The following is a 27078-nucleotide window of genomic DNA, read 5'->3' on the forward strand; positions in this document are numbered from 1 at the left end:
AGATATCAACTTTGACACCTATAAATTCTATCGAATCGTCATATTTGGTCAAAATTGTGACAAAATATCTCATGTTTACCAGCACTTTTCGATAGGATAAAAAACAATATAATGAAGATTCCATTAGTTCTAATCTGTGATATTTATATTTGATAAAATTTTAGCCAAGTTTACTTAAGTTTTTCCTTAAAAAGAATCAGCAACTGTCGATATGAAAAGGACCTTGTCCACGGGATATTTGTCAGATTATAGTGGATGATCTAATATGTGATAAGAATAATGAGGGATGATAAGATGGGGTCCCAAACATTAGAAATACTTAGGCAAGGTGTATGGGCATCTTTGACTGGTGGATGGTTCTATGACCCCCATCAAGATATATTTTGTAACACATTTCATCTTTACATTTGGCTTTTCCTTCTATGTTTTCCATTCACCATATATGTGGTGAGTTTATAATTATTGACTTACGTTGATTATAAACCTGAATTATCCAATGCCATTTTGTTTTCCACTTAATGTTACTTGTTTTATTGCAGTATTTCCCACCGAAAACATTAATCTGGTATCTATACTGCATTATAGTAGCAGGACTGATAACATTCATCAAAATTGTTAATTATGCTTTGCATCGAATGTATGACACCACCGAATGTATCAAAGAAGAAACTGAAGATGAGCTGGATACTCAAAAAAGGTTAATAATCAAGACTTTACTTGACTTCTCGAGACAATTTTCTATAAAACAAAAGAGAAAAATGAAAATTCAGTGTGACCTTATTTTGGTTTTGTTCTTGTATTCATGATTTTTTTTCCTTCCATTTTATTCACAGGGAAGATGAGGGTATAGAATTGCAAGTTCTCTCTACTAAATCAGTTGAGGAAAATTTGAATTCTGCTAAACCTCAAACATCCTTAATGTCCTATGCTGAAGCAGGAGCCGTTCAAAGTACTGATGCAGATAGCATGGAATCAATTGAATTGTTACATCTTGATGCTAATGATACCGAAAAACTTCCTGGAACTATAGGTTAGTTACCTTTGACCTACTTATACATAACTGACCAAACAATACTAAATGATATAGAAACCTGAACACTCAGTAAAACTTATTTGTTTATAATAATTTGTTCTACACAAGTTATCAACAGAAAAACAACTCATGATAAAATTTTCAACCTTATGACATTCGTATTTTTTTCATCTGGAGTTTTTTTATTATATGATAGCTAATAGTTGCATTTGAAAGTGTAGTATGGCCAGAATTGTCAATGATCGTGTTAGTAAATGTTGTTTACAAGTGTTAATAATGACCATAGTGCAAAGAATTTTAAATTAACGGAATTTGAAAGGGTACAAATAGGTGAACTACTTGAATCTGCTACTATCTCTATTTAACTAATGGGATTTTATCTCTGTTCCTCACATTATGTATCTACTCTATCAAGACATATCTTTATCTTCTTCTTCTTTCGGTGCTGTATTATGTCTCCGAAATATAAATTAGGTAATTAATTATATATATTATTTATATTATTATATATAATTATATATTATTAGGTAATATAAATTACCTTTTTTAATTTTATGGTGTTCAGAAGTTTTCGATTCTTATTCAGCTGTATGAGTACCTCTTCATTACTGGTATGTGCAGTTTAAGTAACCTTGAGAATTCTTGGGTAGCACCCATCTCAAACGCTTCTATTTTATTCATGGTGTCAACTTTGAGCGTCCATGTCTTCTAACCGTACAAGAGAATGCTCCATATGTAACAGTGGAATGTTCTTAGCCGCCTCTCATCTGAGAGATCTCTGTCAGTGAGAATTGATTTCCATTTACTAAATGCCCTATGTGCCATTTCAATCCTTGCTTTCACCTCTTTGTAGCATGTTATTTCATTGTTTAGCCAGCTACCCATATATTTGAAGTGTGGTACTAATTCAATGTTGTGGCTGCTGATTGTAATCGGAATTAGTTCTATATTTATTGTTATTATATCTTTGCCAATATGGTATATGCTTTCAGATTTGAAAGCAGATGTTCATCGCAAGAATTCATCGGAGAGCAGTGAGGATCAAGTATTCTTAGCTGCTTTAACTGCTGAAACTTTGGCCCTGAAGAAACAGAACAACAAGGGAAATAGAAGAAACCACCAAAGATCAAAAACAGACAGTTATGTCAACATCTACGTGAAGCAAGAGAGACCTTCGAGTTTCAAAAAACGCGTTTCAAAGGAAGATGGAGACGAAATAGTTGAATCAGCTGGCTGTGCATATTCACAAAAAACTTTTGTAAACATTGAATCAGAGGCTGGTCCTTCTAGATCGGACTGTCGCAGAAGGCATTCGAATTTTACGAACAGTACTTTGAATATACACCCTCCGATGGTGCAAGAAATTAAACCAACAGGGTCATTTGAATTAGGTTCGTTAAGTTATAACTGTTTTATTGTTTGAAGAAAAGATATATTGAGAAGTTTTTAACTATTTCAATTCATAAATAAGAGGCTGCTAAATATAGATGTGGTATAATTGATTCATTTCAGGTTTAATAGATAAGAATCCAAATCCAGATATGCCTTCTGACGAATTCTATTTCCAACCAAGCAGTAGTGGAGTTAGAAGAATACGATCCACTGCACTTGAAACTTCATGCCCGGCACCATCTTTGACCGTTCATCCGAACAGTTTAGAAATCATTGGTTGTAAGAGCCGAAATCCCTTGCCACCTCCAAGGTAATCAATTTTCTATGTATTTCATTCAACCGCTCTCAATAATTTTTTGGAAAGTATTTTTTGTAGAATACTATCACAAAATGATACTAGGAATTGGTCACAATCAAACACAAATTATGTATTGTTCAACCAAATTTATTGTATCTGGTGCAAATGAGACAAGATGAAGGGTTTTCCAATAGAAATGATACAATTTAAAATGGTTATAATGGCAACACTGTATTATTTTTTGACATTTCTTATGTCGTTCATGTTTAATAGGTTATGTCGTTCAATCATAGAAAAATACACACTTTTTTTTTTCCTTTATATGTGCTAGACTTTTCTAAACCATCTACACAACAAACATTTCATTTTCTATAAGACTCTTTCAATTTTATTACCCATCACCAGACATATACAACATCCATGACCTAGCCGAGATTCGAACCCAGTACCTTTGGCACCACAGTCAACTCCTTAGTCGACCATACTACCGAGGTAGTCAAAATACACACTTCAAGCATTGAATCAGTGCTCATTTGTGAATAGTGAGAGAAATTTAAGGAGAATTCATGAACAACATTACTCACTTAATAGACCCACTATTCATCGTATTGTGGACAAATTTTAAAGAGGTACCAAGTACAGATATGTAGTCGATTCTACTCTTGTATCGTTAAAGAAAATTCACATTAAAATTTGTATATAGTATGGCTAATAGTGAGTCATAATAATGGCATAACCTACTGAAAATAAATGACATAAGAATAGTCGAAAAATAATACACAGTGTTGCCATTGTAGCTATGTACCTATTTTAAATGATATAATTCCTATTAATAATGTCTCATCATAGTTCCTGTTAGCTGTCCAATCTTTTGATAAGAATTTCGCTAATCTCTTGTATGTACATGTAGTTCCATGTATTTTAACAGCATTTATAAGAAAGAATTGAAGAAGACATATTCAATTTCCAGCACAACATTAGTGAGAAACCAACACCTCAACCTATGTCCTTACTACGGTTCAGAAATTGTATATCCAATAGCGGAGCAATCTGACGAACACCAAACATCCCAAGGGCCTGACTCAGACCCAGACTCAGCCGCAAGAAACTCAGACTCAGATTACGAGGAATGCGGTAGGGATAGATCTCCATATTTGTATCTTAAACTAGGTAAATTAAAGAAGCCGATGCCCTGCAAAATCCGCTATCAGCATCCGAAAGACAAGGAAATGGACGATGAGAACGAGGCTGCCAGTGCGAATTCCAAAGACATGCTACTAAGCGAAGAACCTTCTGTTGTCGAGGTCCAAGTGGATAACAGGATGGACAACATCGAGTGTATCATAGTACCTGGAGATGCCGTGGACAAGAGATCCAGCGATTCAGCAAGCAATACGAGCTTGGAGTGCAAAGAAGTGGTGGTGCATAAACCCTCTAAGTCAAAAACGAAATCTAGTCATAAAGGTCTAGGTAAAAGTGTCGAAGATGGGGGTTACGAATGTAGGCATCAGATGAGGAAGAAAAGAAAGAGGATGGAAGGAAATTCAACGTTTTATGATATAGAATCTAGTGAACCTGCTATGGATACTTCCAAGCAGAATCCATGCGAAGATCATTCAGGATCGGATAATCATTCCAGTCTTGTCAGGCTGGATTGGTTGTTTGGGGAAGAGCCTCTTTCTGAAAATCAAGGTAATCATTAGGCAGGTTTTTTTGTTTTTTTTTTTTTTTTTGTAAAACAAAGGGTTTCTAACTCAGAGGTATGCGTAGCCTGAAACAGTTAACCCTAAGTAAGATGTGTAAAATACTGGTGTGTTGACGGATTTGATTTTGTTTAAGATAATTCTGGCGACTTGCTTGGCATGGGTCCCTTTTCCCTTTTCTTCCTTAAGGTGGCTCTATTCAAAGAATTGATCAATCATTGGCATCATTTTGAAATTTTCATTTGTTCAATCAAAAGTTGATTGACTTTTGATTTAACCTTAAAACTACAATGACAGGAAAACGATGTGAACGCCATAAGAAACGATGAAGAAATCAAGTGAAAAGTGACCAATACCGTTAAAATCCGAGAAAGCTGGTCCCTTCAAAAGTCGCCAACTTTAAATTTAAGGTTTTTCAAGAGTAAGGGAGCACACCAGTGTTTTAGACATCTTAATCCTAACCTAACCTCCAAACCATTAGGCAATCCAGAGACCTATCAAAAATTCAATGATACGTCGATTGGCATGTTGTTGTTTATCATAATAGTTTGTATTGTGATTTCCTCTACATCTTTGGTTTATATTTTTCTTCAATTCTATCACAGAATTCATGGTTATATTTTATTATTATATATTGGTGCTCAGAACTCTCCTATCATGGATTTATATATTACCTGCCAAATTTGTGATACAAAAAACTGTTCTGCCGATCCACATTTTCAATGCAAAAATCACTAAACGATATTTAAGAAAATATAATATATAATAATAATAATAATACTTCATTTATTTCAATATTTCATTGAATTAGAGAAAATAATGTAAAATTCTCATACAGAAGACTCATTCTAACACTTGTATTATAAATAACTATTAACTGCCTACAAAGTTTGAGCTTAAACTAAATAAAAATGCCTATTACATGTGAATCTCGTCATGGCAGATGTAATGTTGGGTTTCGCCATGTTTATTCTCCATTATTAACAGGTTCAAACAGCACAAAGGTACAGAAAAATTCAAAATTCAGCAGGAAACTTACAAACTCGACATATGTGATGTTTTTTTGAAAAATGACATTAACATGTTGTGCCCACTGACACCATCATAAAGTCAAGTGATCTGAACTGCCTAATTGTTAACAATCTCATAGAGTTAGTTGTTTCAAGTGGCTGTGGTACGGTGACCAGTTGGACTCTTTAACAATTAATTCGATATTTCTCTATCAGAAAACCCCAAAACCGACAAAAGTTGGGCCAACTCCTCGACAATATCCTTGGAACAAGACGTCAGTAAAGTTCTTCAGGAGACCGTGTCGTCGGCAAAAAGCCTAGGCGCCATACCTAAGAGATCCAGAGGTATTGCTTCGTCTCAACCTAGCGACAATTCTGGACGTAAGACACCTAGAAGCGAATCTGACAAATGCAGTAAATGTAGATCTAGAATCGACATAGAGGCAGGGCCTTCTTGTTCTCGCGAAAGGGGCAGACATTCGAGGTCACGTGATACGCGACCCGACAGCGTGGATAGGGTCGAGTGTTATGTGCTTCCAGCGACCGGTCTTAGAACTATCAATTTGGTGCCTAGGAGAGAGAATAGACAGTTAAGGTGAGACAATTTGATTTGATTTTTATTTTTTCTTAAAGTCGCTGACAGTTTCCTTTGAATACATTTCTAACCTGAAAAAGGCGATTGACAACTGACACATCAATCTGAGGAGTAAATATGCACACCTATATTCAATGTGACTTCCTTATTTTTTACAAGGTCTTCCTCTAATTTCAGATCAAGTTTGGAAGATTCGTCATCTAGTACCTCTAGAATTAATGAGTTGAGTACTCTACTGCCGTCCACACCTCTACTCTCGGCATTCCTTGCGTCTCGAAGGGATATTCCTCTGGCACTCTGTTTACCCACTGAGAAATTGAGGTTAGAGCACGCACCTCAAGCTCTCAAGAGACGGAGAATGAGCAAGAGTAGAGGTTTAAGCGCTAGGCGGGCAGCTCACGAAAGGAGACGAAGTCAGGGTGCAGCACAACAAGGAGACGTTGTGGACGAAGGTGAGTAACAATAAAAAGCTATATCAGAAACTACGAACTACTAAAAAGCCGGTCAACCATTCACCGATCATGCAGGTTATGTCTAAGCATGTAAACACAAGAAAGTCTATGAAAGTCTAGATTCTTCCCGAAATTGTAAAGGCGTGCAAACTTTTTCTCTAGATTTGTAATTTTTAGATGAAACCGTGTTTTATCCTTTTTTTGCAAGTTCATAGCACATTTGTTCCACACATAATCCTTGAATACCTATTAGATGGGCTGAAAAGTTCGTAGGTTGACACATAAATGGCGCTAATAGTATCGAATCCATATTATTTTTGGTTGGCGATAACTAAGATGTCTAAAAAACCTGGTGTATGCACTGATTAGATTTGGTTTTGCCAATTTTGAGAATAATAATATATTTATTTCCATAATCAAAACATACATTGAAAAGAAAATACGTCAATATAACTAAATAAACTATGCAAAACTAAAACGTTCAGATTTGAAAAACAGAAATCAAGTACTCCTCGACATTGTATGGTTCCAGATTTATCAATAATTTTTTGATTTGATTTTTGAAAAGGTTTCCTTTTAGTATTTGATAACTCCTCGGGAGCTTATCAAACAGCTTCAAGCACATATATTCCACATTTCTCTGCGTCAGTGAAAGTGAATATCTGGGAAAGTGAAACGGGTGGATGCGCCTTGTTCTATTGGAATTCTCATATTCCCGAAACAGATCATGGTTGTTCTTAAAAAATAATAAGCATTTTAGAATATAAGTTCCGGCAGTAGTAAGTATTCCCTGACTTTTAGAATGTCCGCGACAAGATGTCCTCGCAGTGAAACCAAGCATGGTTCTGAGTGCTCTTTTTTGGACCACAAAAATCCTCCCAACATCCGAACCGTTACCCCAAGCTATGATTCCATAGGACATGATCGAATGAAAATTAGAGAAGTACACTCTCCTCATAACCTCAGAGTCGGACTGCAATGACAAAACGCGGAGAGTGTAGAGAACAGAGTTCAATTTACTACGCAATGAGTTGATATGTTCCGACCAATTCAGCTGATGATCAATTAGAACACCCAGGAAGCTAGTACTGGCGGAAACCTTCACAGCTTGTCCAGAGAGAACAATATTTTCTGGTTTACTAATTCTTGAATGCGAAGTACTGAAAACAACACATTCCGTTTTGCTTGAATTAATGGTTATTTTATTTGAATAACACCGATTTGCGATGGCATAAAAACCTCTTTCAGCCATCATGAAAACCTCCGAAATACTAGAAGCCGTTACCAGTAGATTGGTATCGTCCACAAACATGACGACCTCCGGATCCAACCGCACATCCGAATCTGCAGACAAATTATCACGCAATTCTATTTCCCTACTCTCTGGTATGCTCCTAACAGGTAGCACACTCATATCTGACCGAAGTTCATCCTTCAACAAAATGTTGTCTGGTAGGTCAAGAAGCGAAAATACCTCCCTGAGGTACACCTACCTTCACTTCTGCATCTAACGATAGGTATTCAACACCGTTGATTTCCAAGGAAACCCTCTGTCGACGATCCCTTAAATAGCTTCTCACAAAATCCAATTGTTTATCTCTAATTCCATAAAAGTTAAGTTTTTTTCACAAGATCGTCATGATTGACACAATCGAAAGCTTTTGAGAAATCTACGAAAAGACCGGTTGGAACTTCTCCATCTTCCAATGCACGAAGAACATTATTATTCAATATTATCAATATTATTCAAGTTTCGTCAAGTCAGATGTAGGTAGCGCTATTATGGCTACAGTGACTTTATATACTACAGTGACGACACTGCTCTAGTTCAGGGGGTTCAAAGGCAACTTTTGTTAGTTCGAAAAAAATGAATAAAAAAGAAGGCATCATCATCAATAATTTTCATAATTATTTCCAAATGATCCTCTCACCACGCGCTCTTCGTCCTTTATCTTAAAAACAATTCAACACATAGTTTTTCTATAGTTTTTTAGTTATAGTTTATCTATGCGTTGAATCGAAACAAAAGTTGTAGGGAATTTTATCTTTTACCATATTGACAAAGACCACAAATAACAAAGAACCTACAGGAAAACTATAGCAGATATTTGCAAAAAATTTCAAATTCGATTTTTGTGACCTTTTACCTTAGATTTTAATAGTCAGAGTCCCCTACTATATGTAGGTTTTGAGACACCTTTAGGGATGTCCAAATACAAATTTATATGAGTTCTTTATTGGGTATCTCAAATTTCGAGATTAGTACCTGCTTTTTACTAATTTGAGCGGACTATTATAACCCGAATAAGTATAAAAATAGTCTCCGCTGCAGAAAAAACTTTTATCGACCAAACCATGTTCTTTCTTCCAGCGGAAATACACCACGCACCGAACGACAGCAGTTCGGAAAAGACGCCTCCAAGAAGATGCTGCGTTATGCCCTCGACTTCACCTTCGGACAGCAGAGCTCTGGATTTCTGGGACGCCGAAGACTTCGAGACTCCGCAGACCAGCCCCGGCCTCAGGGAATTGGCCTCCAAGAACGTGATGATTTTGGATGAAGTACACAGAAGACATAACCACCGCGCGCAGTTCGTGAAATGTTTATCGGACTCGCTGAGACGCCGAATTCTGAACGAATCAAATTCCGATACTATCATAATAAACACGTCCACGTTTCTCAACGAAGACAACTTCAGCACTCCTATCCCGACGTTCAAGTTCATCAGGGACGAAGTCACCTCCTCCCCGAAGGTCAAGAGTTACTACAAGTTCAGACTGCTGCCGAAGATCTTCGTCAAGGTGGCCTTCGACAGGTTGAAGCTGTTGGCGCTTTTAGATCGTAATTTGACACTTTCAGAAACCATTATATCGATATTGCTATGTGTACTCGTGGCTCTGCTTGGAGCCTTGCTCTTGTATCTGGATTTCTATAGGGACATTCCGGCTTTCGTTTTTTGTTTTGTCATGGCCAGCTGCCAGTATTCTTTGTTGAAGAGTGTGCAACCCGACGCTGCTTCTCCTATGCACGGTTTCAACCGCATAATATCCTACTCTCGTCCTATTTATTTTTGTATGTGTTCCGTCTTAGTCTTATCATTGCATTATTACTTATCTTCGACAAGTAATGTTGCACACAATACGGAGAGGGTCCTAGCGTTCAGCAGGGATTTCCTGGCGACGTTTATACTGTTCTTTCCCCTGTGGTTTTCGCTGGGGTTGTTCCCCCAAATCGACACGTTTTTTATGTACTTCCTGGAACAGATAGACATGCACATTTTCGGTGGCAACGCCATGTCCAGTTTGCTTGGTTCCTTATATTGCGTTTTTCGGTCGATAGTAGTCGTTCTTACGTTGGTAGGTCCCGCTTATGGGGGCCTTTCCGAGAAGAAAGGTTCGCAGCACACTTCCTACTCGATTTTTTGCGCTGCCATAGTTGCCAGTTCTTACCATTTGAGCCGTTGCACAAGCGACCCTTCGAACATTTGGAATATCGTCAAGAAGCACCTGTGGCCGCCTGATATTTACCGGGAGCATGCGAAAATGTCGGAGTCGGGAAAGAAAGACCCCCAGGAAGGTAAGGAGAGCCGTCAGACCAAGGAAACGTCGGAGAAATCGAAAGAGAAAGTCTCCGAAAAAGCTGAAGAACCAAACGAGCACGTAGATCCCCTTCCGAAGAAACTGCAGAAGACTGTGAATGGTCGTTTGAAGAACGACATCATCATATGCAGTCTCATTTCGATCATGGTGTTCGGCATACATTCCAGCACGGTCTTCACTGTACTTCAACCAGAGTTGAGCCCCGTACTTTGGTCAGTTGCTGCAGGTATGGGACTTGTCCTGCACTATATTATACCGCAACTGAGGAAACAACTGCCTTGGACCTGTATAGCTCGGCCTGTTCTACGGAGTTTCGAATATGGTCTGTACGAGATTAAGGGACCCTCCAGAATAATGTGGTTTGAAAGGGTAAGCAAACTGTAGACTTTGGATATGCTATTCTCGAAACTGAAACACTCTTGTCCAAGGGTTCTTTTAGTTAGCTACAGGTTACTAACTAAATTACAAAAACATGCTTCCTTCACTAGAAAAAATCCTGTGAACAAGGGTCTAGTTATTATAGCCTTCAATTATATGACTAAGTCCATAAAGTTAATATCAGATATTCTTATTTGTCTTTTGGTTTTTTTTAGATTTACGTCTATCTATGCTTTTTGGAAAGGAACATAATCTATCCCTTATTATTCGTAACTGCCCTAACGGAAGATGGACCTAAAATAGAGGCTCATACAGGACCTTTAATAGCATCTTTCATCGTGACAGTCTGTGGTCTGAAATGTCTCCGAAGCAGTTACTCCAACCAAAACATACAATACCTTGTGGTTACTTTCACTGCGCTGGCATTCAAATATGACTATAAGGAGTATCTGAATACTTTTCTGGTTACTTACTTTTTTATGGGCATAATCTATCATAAAATTCACGAACTACTACTCAAGGTAACATAACCTTTATTAACCTTCGGTAATTTTTTAATCTTATATCATTTTAGGTACAATTTGTCGTTACTTATATAGCACCGTGGCAAATAACTTGGGGATCAGCTTTCCATGCATTTGCCCAGCCATTTTCTGTACCGCACTCAGCCATGCTCTTCCTACAAGCCATCATCTCAGCAATTTTATCGACACCTCTTAATCCTTTCCTAGGAAGCGCTATATTTTTAACCTCCTACGTCCGTCCTGTAAAATTTTGGGAGAGGAATTATAACACACGAAGAGTCGACCATTCCAACACGCCTCTGTCTTCGCACTTGGACAGGTATGTAATCTTCAAAACGCGGGGTTCCCCATGGGTCTTATTATGGCCTGAATAATTATTAAAACATAGTAAACCTATCTGAAAGTCAAATGAGGGGTCATTAAGGTTGGGTTACCTCAAGGGTCTAGTTTTGGGACAAATGAATTCAAATGAAGTTCGTTTTGAGCTAGGGTGATGTTGAATTTGCTTTTTTTACAGGAATTTGGGTGCTGATGACAATAACTTAAATTCTATATTCTATGAACACTTAACTAGGAGTCTTCAGCATTCGTTATGTGGCGATTTGTCTTTAGGCAGATGGGGTTTGGTGAATCAGGGAGACTGCTTCGTGTTGGCCAGCGATTATTTGAATTGTCTGGTGCATATAATTGAGGTTGGGAATGGATTGGTTACGTTTCAAGTCAGGGGGCTAGAATTTAGAGGTACTTACTGTCAACAAAGGGAAGTTGAAGCTATCACTGAGGGAGTAGAAGAAAATGACGGTAAGTAAAAGTATGAAAAATTGTCTCATTTATTGACATCCTGATAGATAAGGCTTTTAAAGAAGATTTGAATTGATTTGACGAATAAGTATAGTATTGAATACGCAAAAAAACCGCTGTTTTTATGATGTATTTATAGCTAAAGTATTTCTATTTACAGCTGAAGTATTTCAGAGTATTCGAAAAATGAAAAATAGCATATTATAAAAAATAATATTGAATGGAAGATCATTTGATTCAAAATTTTAGGATGCTGTTGCTGTGATACAGGTCATTTGCCAAATATGTTGAGTGTTAATGCAGCCTTCAGTCAACGATGGTTGGCATGGGAAGTGACTGCAGCTAAATACGTCCTAGAAGGTTATAGTATATCCGACAATAGTGCCATTTCCATGTTCCAAGTCTTTGAATTTCGCAGAGTTCTCGTTTCTTATTACGTTAAGGTGAGAGATTTGGAATATTCAAGTTTATGTAGTTTATTTTCAACACCGATTTATTTCAGAGTATAATCTATTATACCATCAAGTCGCCTAAGCTAGAAGAGTGGTTGAATTCGCAAACCATCATAGATAGCCTGCAACCAATGATGGATAAGCAGTTCGTGGATCTCGATCCGGTATTCAATTTTAACATCGATGAAGATTTCGATATTAACAAAAGTGGTATGACCAAGCAATGGTTCTGTTCTGCTCATTGGGCCTGGATTGTCTTCTGTGTGGAAAAATTTGGTAGAAAAGTGGATTCAGGAAGAGATTCTTTTTTGGTTATACTTTGCTTCGCCCTGAGTTTATTAGGTAAGTGCTGTAAAAGCCTATAATAAATGAGGAATTCCTTCAACACGTTAAAGTACCCTTTTTAAGTCAAGATATCAATTAGGTAGTATATTTAATATTTTCGAATTGGCATCTGTCATTAGTGCCATTAGTGCCACTTTCGAAAGATCATCAGTCTGTTGAGAAATAGTTTTTCATCTGAAAAAAATAACAGTATAGAAGAAATCGAGAACTAATGGTCCTAGAGAATGCTATTTAATGTCGAAATTCTAAAAAATTACTTTGTTTCAATGTAAAACGTTGAGATTAATAAGATTTTCGTTATAATAGAAGTAAATAAATGTAGAAGTAAAGGAAATACAGCAGTCATGTTGTGTGAAACGACAATGGGAGCAAATTACGTCACTTTTAATTTCAACCCATAGATATACTAATGTCTTTGATATAACCATACCATATCAAATTTTGTGCTAGCTACTTTCCTTCTGCTGTTATATCATGGCTAACGTGATGACAATGAAAAAGACGAAAATACTCAAACTTTCCTTTGTCCTATTTCAGAGCTTCTTTCTATTGGAATGTGAGGTAATTCTTAAAGAAATTATTAATTTCTACAAAAATTAGTATGTATTTCCTACAAACAGGTATTTTAAAAAGAAAATCAAATTTGATTATTAAATACAAAAATGAAACGGAACAGATGAAAACATTAAAGTAATTTAATATTAAAGTAAAAAAATGTCCTTCCCTTTGTTCAATACATTTGCCACATCTTTTTCATATTGAATCCACCAACCTCCGAAATTCACTACGTTTTTGACGCATTTGTTCACAACACGAGTGGATTCTTTCATAAGATCTTCCCGTCTGAACGCAAATTTCCTCATTATTTGATGTTTTAGTGTTTTTTTAACATTTCTGAACATCCTACCTACATAGTATCATACATCATTTTGAAGGGAAAAAAATAACGAATTCAACGAAGTAATGATATATAGGGTGTTCCATTAAAAAAAATATAGGTTTGTGTTGAATCTTCCAAACCATACCCCGAAAAAAAAATTGAGTACGCCACTGGATTCTACGCAGAATTCTGATTGAGACGTAGTTTTTACATCAGCATTATTTCTAATAACTTAGGAGATAAGGGGTCCGAAAAGTATCAATTTCCAAAATCACCCTGTATCTTTTGAACGGAAACAGTTATGCACAATCTGATTAGACCAACTTGAGTTTCACGAAAAAGTAGGAAAGGAACGTGAAAACGGCAAGGATCTATCTTAAATAACAAGCGAGAAACCTGGCAGTCTCACCCAAAATGGGATGCACTGTACATCCTGTATAGGAAAAAGTGACTCAATTTGCCTCTAAACATGGATTTATTGTAGAAATTCTACATTTGCAGGAGGGGATTTCAAAATCTGTCATCCAGCCTCTTAGCAATTGTTCTAGATCGGTAAAACATACTTACCGTTTTTGATACTTGAATATGGTTATTTCAGCTCGCAGAACGTTGGGCGCAGTCTCCCACAATACCCAGTCGAGCGTCGAATTCTTCCTCTACGGTTTGCACGCCCTCTTCAAGGGGGACTTTCGCATCACATGCTCGAGGGACGAATGGGTCTTCACCGACATCGACCTGCTGAAGACCGTAGTGGCCCCAGGCATCCGGATGTCGTTGAAACTTCATCAGGATCATTTCATGTCTCCAGATGAATACGAGGAGCTTCCTGCGCTCTTTGACGCCATCACGAAACACCAGGAGGAGCTGGTTATATCGCACGAAGGGGACCCGGCCTGGAGGAGCGCCGTCTTGAGCGGCACGCCTAGTTTGCTCGCTTTGAGGTATTATATTACTTCCTAATTACACTCCTGGACAAAAATCCGGACATTTAAATTGTGCACATTTTTTTAAATTTTGAAGGTGTTGTGTGTTTAAAATGGGGAAGAAGTAGCCATTGACAATAAAAGGCGTTTATTTTTGACAAAATAAATAGAATAAATGAAAAGAAAGTAAAATTTCTGTGAAGAATAAAACAAACAAACAAAAATTTTAATAAGACTCCTTTAACTTTCAAAGCGATATTAGTATTGAGCATAGTCCCCCTACACCTGCGAGGGGTTTCAATAAGCCTGAGCATGCTTTCAATAAGGTGCTGAAGAAGGATGTAAAGTGAAATCACACGTATGCCTGTCGGCTGCTCAGTTGATACGGTGAGGGTGTGGGCACCAAATGAACTTGTTAACTCGACTAATTAATTGTTGGGCGCCAGGCTTACTAAAGTAAACCAAATTTCATAAAAATGAAATTTCTCAAAAAAAAAAAAATATTAATAGAGATGTTAAAAAAATGAAATTAAGTAAGAGAAACGGGAGATAGATAAGAGAGATCTTGCTTAGTGGTAAGAAATAAAACGAATTAAATTTTACAAATATATTAAAACTATTTAAAAAAAAAATATTGCTGAAGGCTGAGAAAAAATAAATTCAGAATTTACAAAAAAATATTGCTGAAGGCTGAAAAAAAAATAAACTCAGAACATTTACAATTGATGAAAATTTCACTGATCTTACAATTCGGATATTAGGTCTCCAGACAGAATTTGGAATAAGTAGGTTATCGAAAGATGAATTTTGATATCTCACGTGGTAGATCTTGTTTCTCAATTTTGATAGTTGCTTGATATCAGAATATTGCTCTTGGATCGAAGTGGTGAAAAACAATTCAAATCTCGGGTTCCAATTTGGTGGATGCACGCCTGAAGTGAAACTCAACGGCACTTGCAGTATTTCGTCCAAATATTAGATGAAGGTTTCTGTGTAACCTTGATCAGGATGCAGATTCAGTGCAGCCTTGTTAGGAACTTGTACGAAAATTGTGGAATCTTCTTCGTATCAAAATGGTTGCTTGAGCATGCGTGGAGAGAAAAATTCAGGAAATTAGATTTGTACAATTATTGGAGATAAAAATGTTCTGGTTGAATTTAGAAAAATAGTATCAAAAGTATTGTATGAAATTTGGAATTGACAGAAATTATAAACTATTATATAAAAATGAATTAATTATTGAATACTTTCCGGAAAGTGAAAAAAACTTATGTTATAAGAAACAATTAAATACAAAGAATAAAAAAAATGTACATATGATCCGAGAGTTATTATAAGAAGGAAATTTATTTAATTTGAATGAAATTTATAGTTAATTACAGCAAGAAAGGGAATATGTACTTCCTGGCGGCTCTCAAAAGAAAGAAGGAAAAAAAAATCCTTACACACTACTGTGTGTTAAGAAAAAAAAAAGAAAAGAGACAATGGAATATCAAATTAAACTATCAGATATCAAATCGTTAGATAGAATTACTGTTATTCAAAGAAATAATTAGGTAATATTCAATATCTAATATTAAGGTACTCAACCATACGTAAAGCCACCAAAAAATATCACACTCACTCTCCACCTGTTTTCAATCAGTCGTCAAATTCATAATAATAATCCTCCTTCAGCTGAAAACTGAAAATTCCCATATTGAACGGCAATCTCCGCGCACTCTCTGTATTAAATATGAGAATCGATAGTGTTCGATAAATTACATCGGGGATCAGTGGCGTTTCTTAAACATGAGCTGGGCAAAATTACATACGGTCCGTTGAATCGTTACACACCACCCCAACTGGGCGAAAAAAAATTTGGAAACTTTAGAAGTTTACAATATTTTTTTTTTTTTTTTAATTTTTTAATTCGCAATACAGCAAAGGAAATGACTTAAGAAGCAACAAATTCAAATCAGACTCAATATTCATATTATATGAAAAGATACGATGCAAGGAAAACTTTGAGAGATACAGATAGGTAAGATAAATAAGGCATGTAACATAAATCAAAATGATATGAAAAATGCATTGATTCCCAAATATCATAAATACCGAAGTAATTCAGAATCAACACAACACATCCCTGCTGAATAGTTCACATCATGAAAGCACAAATTTTCCATAAAGGAGCTACCAAAGATAGATTCTTTCATAACATTGCACCATCCAACAGTAATTCATTATGTATCCACGCATAATACTTGCAATAGAGAAAAATAGAGAAAATAGTTATGAGTCATCCGAATCAGCGCTAAAGTACTCCTCCTCAGCCGAATCCGAATCATCATCATAAGATGATTTAAGATCTTTAATGTGCCAACGACCCAAATCGTTACCATCCACGTCCTTAAGCTCGTATACCAAATCTGAAACAACCCTAGTAATAATGCAAGGCAAATATTTAGGAGCTAATTTCGCAGAATAATTATTAGCCGCTGAAGACAAAGTTACATTTCTTTTCCAGACTTTATCGCCGACATAAAATCTTACTTTTCGTTTTCTTAAATTGTATTGATGAGCATTTCTAAGATAGGCCTGATGTAATTTCTTGCGAATATCTACAAATAATTCGGGCAGTTTCTGCACATCATCAATGCGTTGAGACTTCTCAGATATAGAAATTGTATTATTTTGATTGTCGGAAATCTTTCCATAGAAATCTCCAGTAACGGGAATATTTCTAGCGAAATTAAGGAAAGCCGGAGAATAACCTGTGACATCATGTTTTGCCAACCTGATGGCCTGAGCCACTTTAAATATAGAAGAATCCCAGGTTTTATGGTTTTCATGAATATAACACCGAATTGAAGTTACAATAACTTTGTTGACTCTTTCCGTGAAATTTACTTGGGGATGATATTTAGCATTATACCAAATTTTCTGAACACGATAAGTTTCCATCAACTTCTTGAACTCTTTACTGACAAATTGACTTCCATTATCGACAATAAAAATCTGCGGTACGCCGTAAATAAGAAATACATTATTCTCTATGAACTTGAGAATACTCTTAGAGGTAGCTTTTGACATAGGGTGTACTAACACGAATTTGGTGAACCAATCGACAACTACTAAGACATATTGATTGCCATTTTTAGATCTTGGGTATGGACCTAACAAATCAGCAGAGATACATTGAAATGGGAAATTAATGTTCTTGTAAGAACCCATGTGACCAGCTTGGGGTAAATTTGAACTTTTACACGCAGCACAAACAGGACATTTTCTTACATATTTATACACATCTTTCCTAATTTTTGGCCAGTAATATAATTCAGATATTCGAGCTAGCGTTTTAGATATCCCTAAATGACCTGAAGTTTCTTTATCGTGATAGAATTGAAGAATCTCATGTCGATTGGCTGAAGGCACAACAATTTTCCAATCGGTCAAATTACTGACAATAGTATTTCGTGATACAATATGCTTATAAAGTATTCCATTCTCGACACGAAATGAAGGATAAAGTTCGGGATTCTTTTGAACATTCTTAACCATCGATTTATACCATTTATCTGGTTGAAAATGAGAAACATCAATAACAGAGATATCAGCTACCGAACGAGACAATGCATCGGCCACTACGTTTAAAGAACCTTTTCGATGTTTAATAGTGAAATCAAATTGAGAAAGTTTAACTGCCCATCTAGTCAAACGTCCTGATGGGTTTGAAAGGTTATGAAGATATATAAGAGAAGCATGATCCGTTTCTATCGTGAATTTCGTACCTTCTACATAACTTCGAAATTTTTCGATACCAAAAATGACCGCTAGGAGTTCTTTTTCTGTGACGGTATATTTACGTTGACAAGATGTAAGTGTCTTACTAGCGTAAGCTACTGGATGTTCTACGCCATCACATTCTTGGTATAAAATTGCACCTACACCGGTATCAGAAGCATCACACTGAATGACGAAGGGTTTTGAAAAATCAGGGCTGGCTAACACTGGTGCAGAAACTAGGCGAGACTTTATTTCGGTGAAAGCTACTTCGGCTTCCGGAGTCCAGACTATCGGTTGTCCTTTCTTCCTACCATGTAAGAGATCTGAAATTGGGGAACAAATAGATGAAAAATCCCTAATGAAACGACGGTACCAACTGACAAGACCTATTAAACGTTTAATTTCAGTTGTATTTTTAGGAGTTGGATAATTTACTATCGCGGAAACCTTTTCTGGATCAGTTCGTAAACCATGTTCATCAACTACAAAACCGAGATAGACAAGAGATGGACGACAAAATTCACATTTATCTAAGTTTACAGTAAGATTAGCATTCTTAAGTCGCTGATATACTTCCTCCAAAACTTTGATGTGGAGTTCAAATGTAGGAGTAGCTATAATTATATCGTCGAGATAAACGAAACAATACGGCGCTAAATCAGGTCCTATTACCTTATCCATTAAACGAGACATTGCTTTTGGACTATTCTTTAATCCAAACGGACAAACGACAAATTCAAACAAACCACGTCCATGCACTGCAAAAGCGGTTTTCGCACAGGAAGATTTATCTAACGGAATTTGGAAAAAAGCTTTCGTTAAATCAATCGATGAGAGATATTTAGCATCCCTTAGTTTATTAAGTATACCATCTATTAGAGGCATAGGATACGTATCATCCACCGTTACTTCGTTTAACTTTCTACCGTCAAAACATACACGATATTCCCCCGAACGTTTTGGAACCAACCATAAAGGGCTACACCAAGGAGATTGAGAAGGTTGAATTACCTTTAGTTTCAACATTTCGTCGATTTCTTTATTTAAATGAGTCTGCATAGCAGGAGATAAGGGATATTGTCGTTGGACAATAGGTTTAGCATTTCCGGTGTCGATATGATGAGTTATTAAGGGAGTACGACCTATCCTATCTTTAGGAGCGATATATTCGAAACATTTTATTATCTTCTGAAGATCATTTTTCTGAGAGGGTGTTAATTTAGAAAATGGTCGAATGGCATTGATTGTACACACGGAGGAATCGAGAGAATAGGAAAGATCAGAAAACCTAACTTCAATACCGAACAATTTGAAGAAATCCATTCCTAAAATGAGATTATGAGTAACTGATGGAATTATTAAAATTTTTAACTGCCTCACGACACCTTCAAGTGAAATAGGAACCAAAATATACCCTAGGAAATCTTGAGGTTTACCATCAGCAGTTGTAACATTAATTGGGAACTCATACTGTATCGGAATATTATATCTTTGAAGAAGAGCAAACCCTGCGGAACCTAAAATAGAAGATGTGCTGCCAGTATCGGCGAGAGCGAGAATTTTCTGATCAAAGACCTCGACATTGAGATAAGGGCGGTTATCGTTAGGTTTCATGACGAAAAGAGGATTCATATTAACAGAGGCTGGGCGAGATGATGAAAGTTCTACTGGTTCTGAGTGTTTGTTCTCCCCTTCGATTGGGTTGAAGTGTGACTGGCTGATGGCCGATTTACTGAACTTTTGGTTTCTCGACTGGTGACGACGTTCAGTTTTTCGCCACCCCGATTCACGTTTTTTGAATTGCAATTATTACACCTAGATTTAACGGTATTTTTTAGACCACAACCATAACAAAAAACAGTTCTAGGTTTTCGACATTGAGGATAATTATGACCAGTTAAACCACAGTTCCAACATCGAGAATTAGATACAATAGATATATTAGTGGAGATATTATTTTTTCGGAAATTTGGTCGGTGACTTGGGGATGAAAAGTTTGATTCAGGCAAAGGTCTGCTGAGATCTGGTTCCAATAGGCCAGTATCATGATTCGAAGGGGCTCTGTAGCGATCAGCCCATATTCGAGACTCTTCCAACTTCTTGCAAAGTTCAGACAACTCACTCACAGTCTTGGGACTATACAACGCTAAACCTGAAATATAAAAAGGCAACAAATTTCGGCGAATTTTCCTAACCCTGATCTCCTCATCTGGCTTGACAGTTAACCTGTTAAAAAGACCCTCCATTGAAGAAATATACAAAGAAACTCGCTCATTACAACCTTGAGTTCTGGAATTGATTTCTTGCTCCAAATCTTCTTCATAAAAGTATGGAAGGAAATCTTTTTTCAACTCCTTGACCAATTCACCCCAATTTTGAAACTTGCATCTATTATTCACAAACCATGTCCACGCAGAACCTCTGAACAGATCGCAAGCAGACTGAAATAACTCCTGTTCGGACACACCTCGAGCTTGCCTCAATAGTTCTACCTTTTCCAAGAATGAAGTAACTGACTCATCCTTAACAGAACCTGTGAAATAAATATTCCATTTATAGGGAGGAACGAACCTACTATTCGAAGGACTAGCATAGTTGACAGGAGCATTCTTCTCAGTTGGAGTAGAAGTTCTAGCTGGAGAAATTTTTAAATCGAGATCTGCCTCTAACTCTAATACCTCATACTGAATTTCCTTCTTTGCCAAGATTTCGGCATCTTCCTCCGCAACAAGCATGGATAAACGATTCGACAAATGAGCTAAACGACTCGATACCCTATGAAAGATAGGATCATCTTTAGTTCCACCGAATTTAGAAATAATATCTTTAAGATCTTTAATAGTTTCTTTCATTTCAGTTACATCCTGGTCATGAGTATAGGGATTTGTTACGATATAAAAACTACGATTTGCCTTTTCTTGGCTCAAAAGCCCTCTCAAAACTCTCCTCTTACTTTCAACATCGGCAGTTGGTTCAACGCCGCGAATTTTAATTTCATAGACCAATTCATAGGCCTTCAAATGATTGGGATTCATACTTTATCAACTTATAGAAATCACTAACGGAAATTAGTGTAAAAAAAGCGAAAATATAAAATAAGAAAATTGAATTTAAAGAGAAAGATGGTCGTTCAATATGGTATAGAAATGTGAATACGAAAAAATATTAATACTGAATAACAATGTACATACCAAATTCTGTCGGATCAAATGTATAACAAAAAAAATTCCACTCAGCAAGATTTAGAAAAGAAAAAAAATTATGTCAAGCTAACGCATCCCCTGAGGGCCCCACGTTGGGCGCCAATTGTGTAACGTGAAATCACACGTATGCCTGTCGGCTGCTCAGTTGATACGGTGAGGGTGTGGGCACCAAATGAACTTGTTAACTCGACTAATTAATTGTTGGGCGCCAGGCTTACTAAAGTAAACCAAATTTCATAAAAATGAAATTTCTCAAAAAAAAAAAAATATTAATAGAGATGTTAAAAAAATGAAATTAAGTAAGAGAAACGGGAGATAGATAAGAGAGATCTTGCTTAGTGGTAAGAAATAAAACGAATTAAATTTTACAAATATATTAAAACTATTTAAAAAAAAAATATTGCTGAAGGCTGAGAAAAAATAAATTCAGAATTTACAAAAAAATATTGCTGAAGGCTGAAAAAAAAATAAACTCAGAACATTTACAATTGATGAAAATTTCACTGATCTTACAATTCGGATATTAGGTCTCCAGACAGAATTTGGAATAAGTAGGTTATCGAAAGATGAATTTTGATATCTCACGTGGTAGATCTTGTTTCTCAATTTTGATAGTTGCTTGATATCAGAATATTGCTCTTGGATCGAAGTGGTGAAAAACAATTCAAATCTCGGGTTCCAATTTGGTGGATGCACGCCTGAAGTGAAACTCAACGGCACTTGCAGTATTTCGTCCAAATATTAGATGAAGGTTTCTGTGTAACCTTGATCAGGATGCAGATTCAGTGCAGCCTTGTTAGGAACTTGTACGAAAATTGTGGAATCTTCTTCGTATCAAAATGGTTGCTTGAGCATGCGTGGAGAGAAAAATTCAGGAAATTAGATTTGTACAATTATTGGAGATAAAAATGTTCTGGTTGAATTTAGAAAAATAGTATCAAAAGTATTGTATGAAATTTGGAATTGACAGAAATTATAAACTATTATATAAAAATGAATTAATTATTGAATACTTTCCGGAAAGTGAAAAAAACTTATGTTATAAGAAACAATTAAATACAAAGAATAAAAAAAATGTACATATGATCCGAGAGTTATTATAAGAAGGAAATTTATTTAATTTGAATGAAATTTATAGTTAATTACAGCAAGAAAGGGAATATGTACTTCCTGGCGGCTCTCAAAAGAAAGAAGGAAAAAAAAATCCTTACACACTACTGTGTGTTAAGAAAAAAAAAAGAAAAGAGACAATGGAATATCAAATTAAACTATCAGATATCAAATCGTTAGATAGAATTACTGTTATTCAAAGAAATAATTAGGTAATATTCAATATCTAATATTAAGGTACTCAACCATACGTAAAGCCACCAAAAAATATCACACTCACTCTCCACCTGTTTTCAATCAGTCGTCAAATTCATAATAATAATCCTCCTTCAGCTGAAAACTGAAAATTCCCATATTGAACGGCAATCTCCGCGCACTCTCTGTATTAAATATGAGAATCGATAGTGTTCGATAAATTACATCGGGGATCAGTGGCGTTTCTTAAACATGAGCTGGGCAAAATTACATACGGTCCGTTGAATCGTTACAAGGAAGAATAGGTGTTGATATTCTATGTTTGGATTGTCCACAAAATTGTTTGAAATGTCCAGCTTTGGCTTGAACGCCAGCCTCGTATACAATTCAATTCATTTATTTCCAAGGGCAATTTTACAATTGTATAGGAATTGTCAAATCCAAACATATACTAAATTAAATACAAAAATTAAAAAAAGATAACATGTCATATTAAAATTTTTGAATATTCGTCTACACGATAAATTCTGTATGAAAAAATATTTTGAATTCATTTAGTGATTGACAAGTTTAAACATTATCTGACAAATTATTAAATATTAGAGGGGAGATCGAAATGCAATTTTAGACACACAAACATTGGTTCTCAAGTTCGAGCTATATCTGGTATTGAAATTGTGAACATCAGAGTTCCTCCTATATCTATCGGGATTTGTAAAAACATACTAACACATTCATACAAAAAAACGACGTAACAGTCAAAATATTAAACTTTCTGAAATAGTCTTTGCAACTCGTAGTTTTCGGTGTAATAGAACGTATACTTCTGGGCCACAAATACGTACTCACAGAGTGCCGACAAACCCCAGAAACAGACACCATATCTCAGTCTTGCATCAACATTAGCATGATATACCTGAATCTGTTGTTTCTACGTTATAACTGTTGTCAGCTGTCTCAGAACATAGCTTTGAGAGTTAACTTTTGGTACCAAATATTCAGTGTGACTTCCAGTTAAGGTTAGCATCAACATATAGGCCTAGAAACTTTGTGCTGTCACTAAAAAATAATGACTGATCACATAATCTGATGTTCAGTTCATTAATACTCATCTAAGGAGGGTGAAATCGCACAAATGTGTTTTTAAAAATGGGAATTACTTTCCCCACTTTCAGTTTTTTGGGGAACTCACCGCAACAGAATGACAGATTGACAAGATGGGTTAGTGGTTTAATAATACATGGTAAAACTCTTTTCATTAAGAAATTCGGTAACTCATCAAAACCACTGGAGTTAAAATTTTTTGTTTCTTTATGAGCAAATCTCCCAATTCTTGTTCAGTATATGGGCAAAGTATTTCGAATTTTTGTAACTTCTAACCGAAAGTTTGTCATGGAACTTGTAGCACACCCTGTATACGTATACAATTTGTACAATTGTAATTTGCAATTCTGAATTGTTCTAGGCACGTTCTGGACGACGGCACGGATGAGTACAAGATAATCATGCTGAACAAGCGCTATCTGAGCTTCAGAGTGATCAAGATCAATAGGGAGTGTGTGAGAGGTCTGTGGGCGGGGCAACAGCAAGAGCTGGTCTACCTGCGCAACCGTAATCCCGAACGCGGGAGCATCCAGAACGCCAAGCAGGCGCTGCGCAACATCATTAACTCCTCCTGCGATCAACCCATAGGTTATCCTATCTACGTGTCGCCGCTAACCACGAGCTACGCCGATACCAACGACCAGTATAGCTCATTGGTGGGCGGGTCCGTCACCTTGCAGAAGATACAGAACTCGTTGCTCAACCTGTTCAGGAGGTAAGTTCGACGTTCCTTGAAAGGTTAACCCACTCTTATTAATGTGTATTTGAGGCACATTTCGATAACAAGCTGGTCATAATTAGGAACTTTAAGTTATCAAGTAAATTATAATAACTTGTGAAATGGTTAAAGTGCCACCCCTACCAGTAATTTTAATCTACACTGCTGTTGGCAACACTTTCTCTTCATTAATCTTTTATTAGGTCATTACTGAAGAAATGATCTCTCTCTCCTTATACATTGTATTAAAAAAATGTTTCATGAAATTTTTTTAATGTTTTTATTTCTCTTCCGACTAGTTATTGAAAGGTAATTTGCTATGGCGGAAAATCCCTTAAAAAAAGTATAATCTATAATACACAGAACTCAAATTATTTGATCTACAGGGTCCCTCTTGATTCTAAGTTGTAACCAACACTCATACCAATTCTTGTATCTGTCTTAATTAGTAGTTATGTTTGCTTTTACAGGATACGTAAAAGATGTGGGGAAGGCTGTTCAAGTGGGGCGTCAACCAGGGATGAGATCGGCATGGGTAATGAGGGAGTTTACGCTATGACACCTGTAACCACGTTGGGACACCCCAACTCTGGAAGTCAGTCGTGTGAGGCTGCTCATCTGAGTGGTAGTATCGGAAGGGGATCAAGCCTTGGCAGGGGGTCCTTAGGTAAGAATATAGGTTATAAATACCCCTAGAAATTCTAGAGTCCTATGTCTGACACTTGGGATCTATAGTTTTGATTCAAACTGTACTTATATCGATCCACTGAACTCAACAATACACAAATGGAAAGACATCTTTCTGTTTTGAGGCAACTGACAATTATTTGTGATTTAGATGTTCCCTTTTAATCTACTAACACTAACAACGAGTTTCATAAAACTTTGATTGACTGATCAACTCGTTGATTGTAGTTTCAAATCAATGGAAGTGTCAAAAATAAACCTAAATTGAACACAGTAATGATTTGATCAAAAAATCACCACGATAAAAGTTTTATGAATCCACCATAAGCGTTCCATTTAGAGTTCAGGGTTCAATGATATTGATTGACCTTCTTTAGGTGCAAACAGAGGTAGTCTTGTATCCATGGGCAAACCTACAAGCTCCACACTAGCCAATTTAGCAGGAATCTTCAAGGAGAAAGACGAGAGAAGCGTTTCTCAAAACCCAGACGCTCAGCCAAGAGCCGATGAAAGACAAGGTGAATGTGATAGTCCGGAGAAAGATGCTATACAAAAAGTTATGGTAAGTTGAACATCACTTTCCGATAAATAATACAAATATTCACAAACTGTATTTAGATTACAGATCCTAACTTGGTGTATGATGGAATCAATCTAGGACGTAGGATAGACGTGTTGTGGCCAACAGAATATATGAGGATAAGGGGTGGTAGATCCTACTGGAACAACTGGGTCCCAGAAACGGGAATGGAAGGATTTGTAAGGATATTTTAATTATGTGATTTTGATAAAAATGATGTGATTAAGATAAAAGCTTGTTCAGTTATGCAATCAAGATTTTTTCATCTACAGGTGGTTCACAAATGGACACCAAATCACAGGGACGCTAGTAGAAGATCACACGTAGATAGGACAATTCTTCTTGTCCAAATCGAGGATAAGTTCATTCCGATAGCTGAACAGGGAGTCAAAGAGGTACAGGTAGAGCCCTAGCGTAGGAACCCTTCCTTGAACCATCCCCAATCGTGATTATCAAAACAAGGAGAGAAGACTGATACTTTAATACAAGTAGGTCATGAAAACATTTATATAATCAAAGCTCTTACACTATTTTGTCCACTTCCTATATATATATTATGTTTTGTACTGAGACATTTCTGGTATTGAGATTTGGAGATTTTGTGGATCGAATGTTGATAGCAGTGCTCTTTGGTCCGCAAAATTCGAAATTGAGAGCTCTCTATGTATGGCTAGTTGATTTTAGAATGGAGCATAATTTCATCTGTGATTTTTATATATTTTATTAGTGTTGGTTCGTAGAAAACAGTTTATATCTTTCAATGCATTTTTTCTAACGATTAAATAATAATAACAGCGCACTCCATTGGGAGTGTATGTATATAACATTGATGAATTTCTTATAAGAAAACTTATTGAAACTTGCAGAATACCTCGTAGTACTTTTGGCTTGACACAACTCAGTATTTAACAGGATAAAATCAAAATTAAAGACTAAAATGGTTAGCATAATGTTTGCAAGTCCGTTTCTAATCTACACCAAGTAAAAATTAAGCAAGTTGCCTTAAGAATATAGACTGATTTTAGGTGGTTTTAGTTGAAACCCAAGTTTTCTTATTTTTTCCTTATAGCTGCGGATCTTGATGCGGCTATATTTTTAAATGTTTTTTCCTGTTTTATATCAGACATTTAAACAAAGATTATATAAGTCCTATCCATGTAAAGTAATGTACCTATTTAAAATTGTGAAACTTGTTATAGTTATGTATGTAGATATATTTTATATATTAGGCATTTTAATGTAAATTATAGTTGTGTCAATTTTGGCCTAAGTTATAATTGTTGGTGAATCTTATGAGAATGGAAACAATAAATTTTTAATAACTGTT

At 36.2% G+C, this 27078-nt stretch overlaps 1 protein-coding gene across 1 annotated transcript; it reads left to right on the forward strand.

The window, feature by feature from the left end:
* LOC123684800 (pecanex-like protein 1) lies at positions 1-27078 on the forward strand. Its single transcript, XM_045624251.1, has 20 exons — positions 1-447; positions 540-697; positions 834-1030; positions 2026-2424; positions 2546-2735; positions 3694-4415; positions 5653-6031; positions 6209-6483; positions 8855-10452; positions 10677-10982; positions 11036-11304; positions 11503-11786; positions 12036-12229; positions 12289-12580; positions 14062-14404; positions 24128-24481; positions 24955-25151; positions 25549-25733; positions 25790-25930; positions 26024-27078. Exons 1-20 carry the CDS (start codon positions 280-282, stop codon positions 26162-26164), a joined length of 6792 nt encoding a protein of 2263 aa, XP_045480207.1. The 5' UTR covers positions 1-279; the 3' UTR covers positions 26165-27078.

Source organism: Harmonia axyridis, chromosome 7, assembly GCF_914767665.1.
Source record: "Harmonia axyridis chromosome 7, icHarAxyr1.1, whole genome shotgun sequence".
Lineage (NCBI taxonomy): Eukaryota > Metazoa > Arthropoda > Insecta > Coleoptera > Coccinellidae > Harmonia > Harmonia axyridis.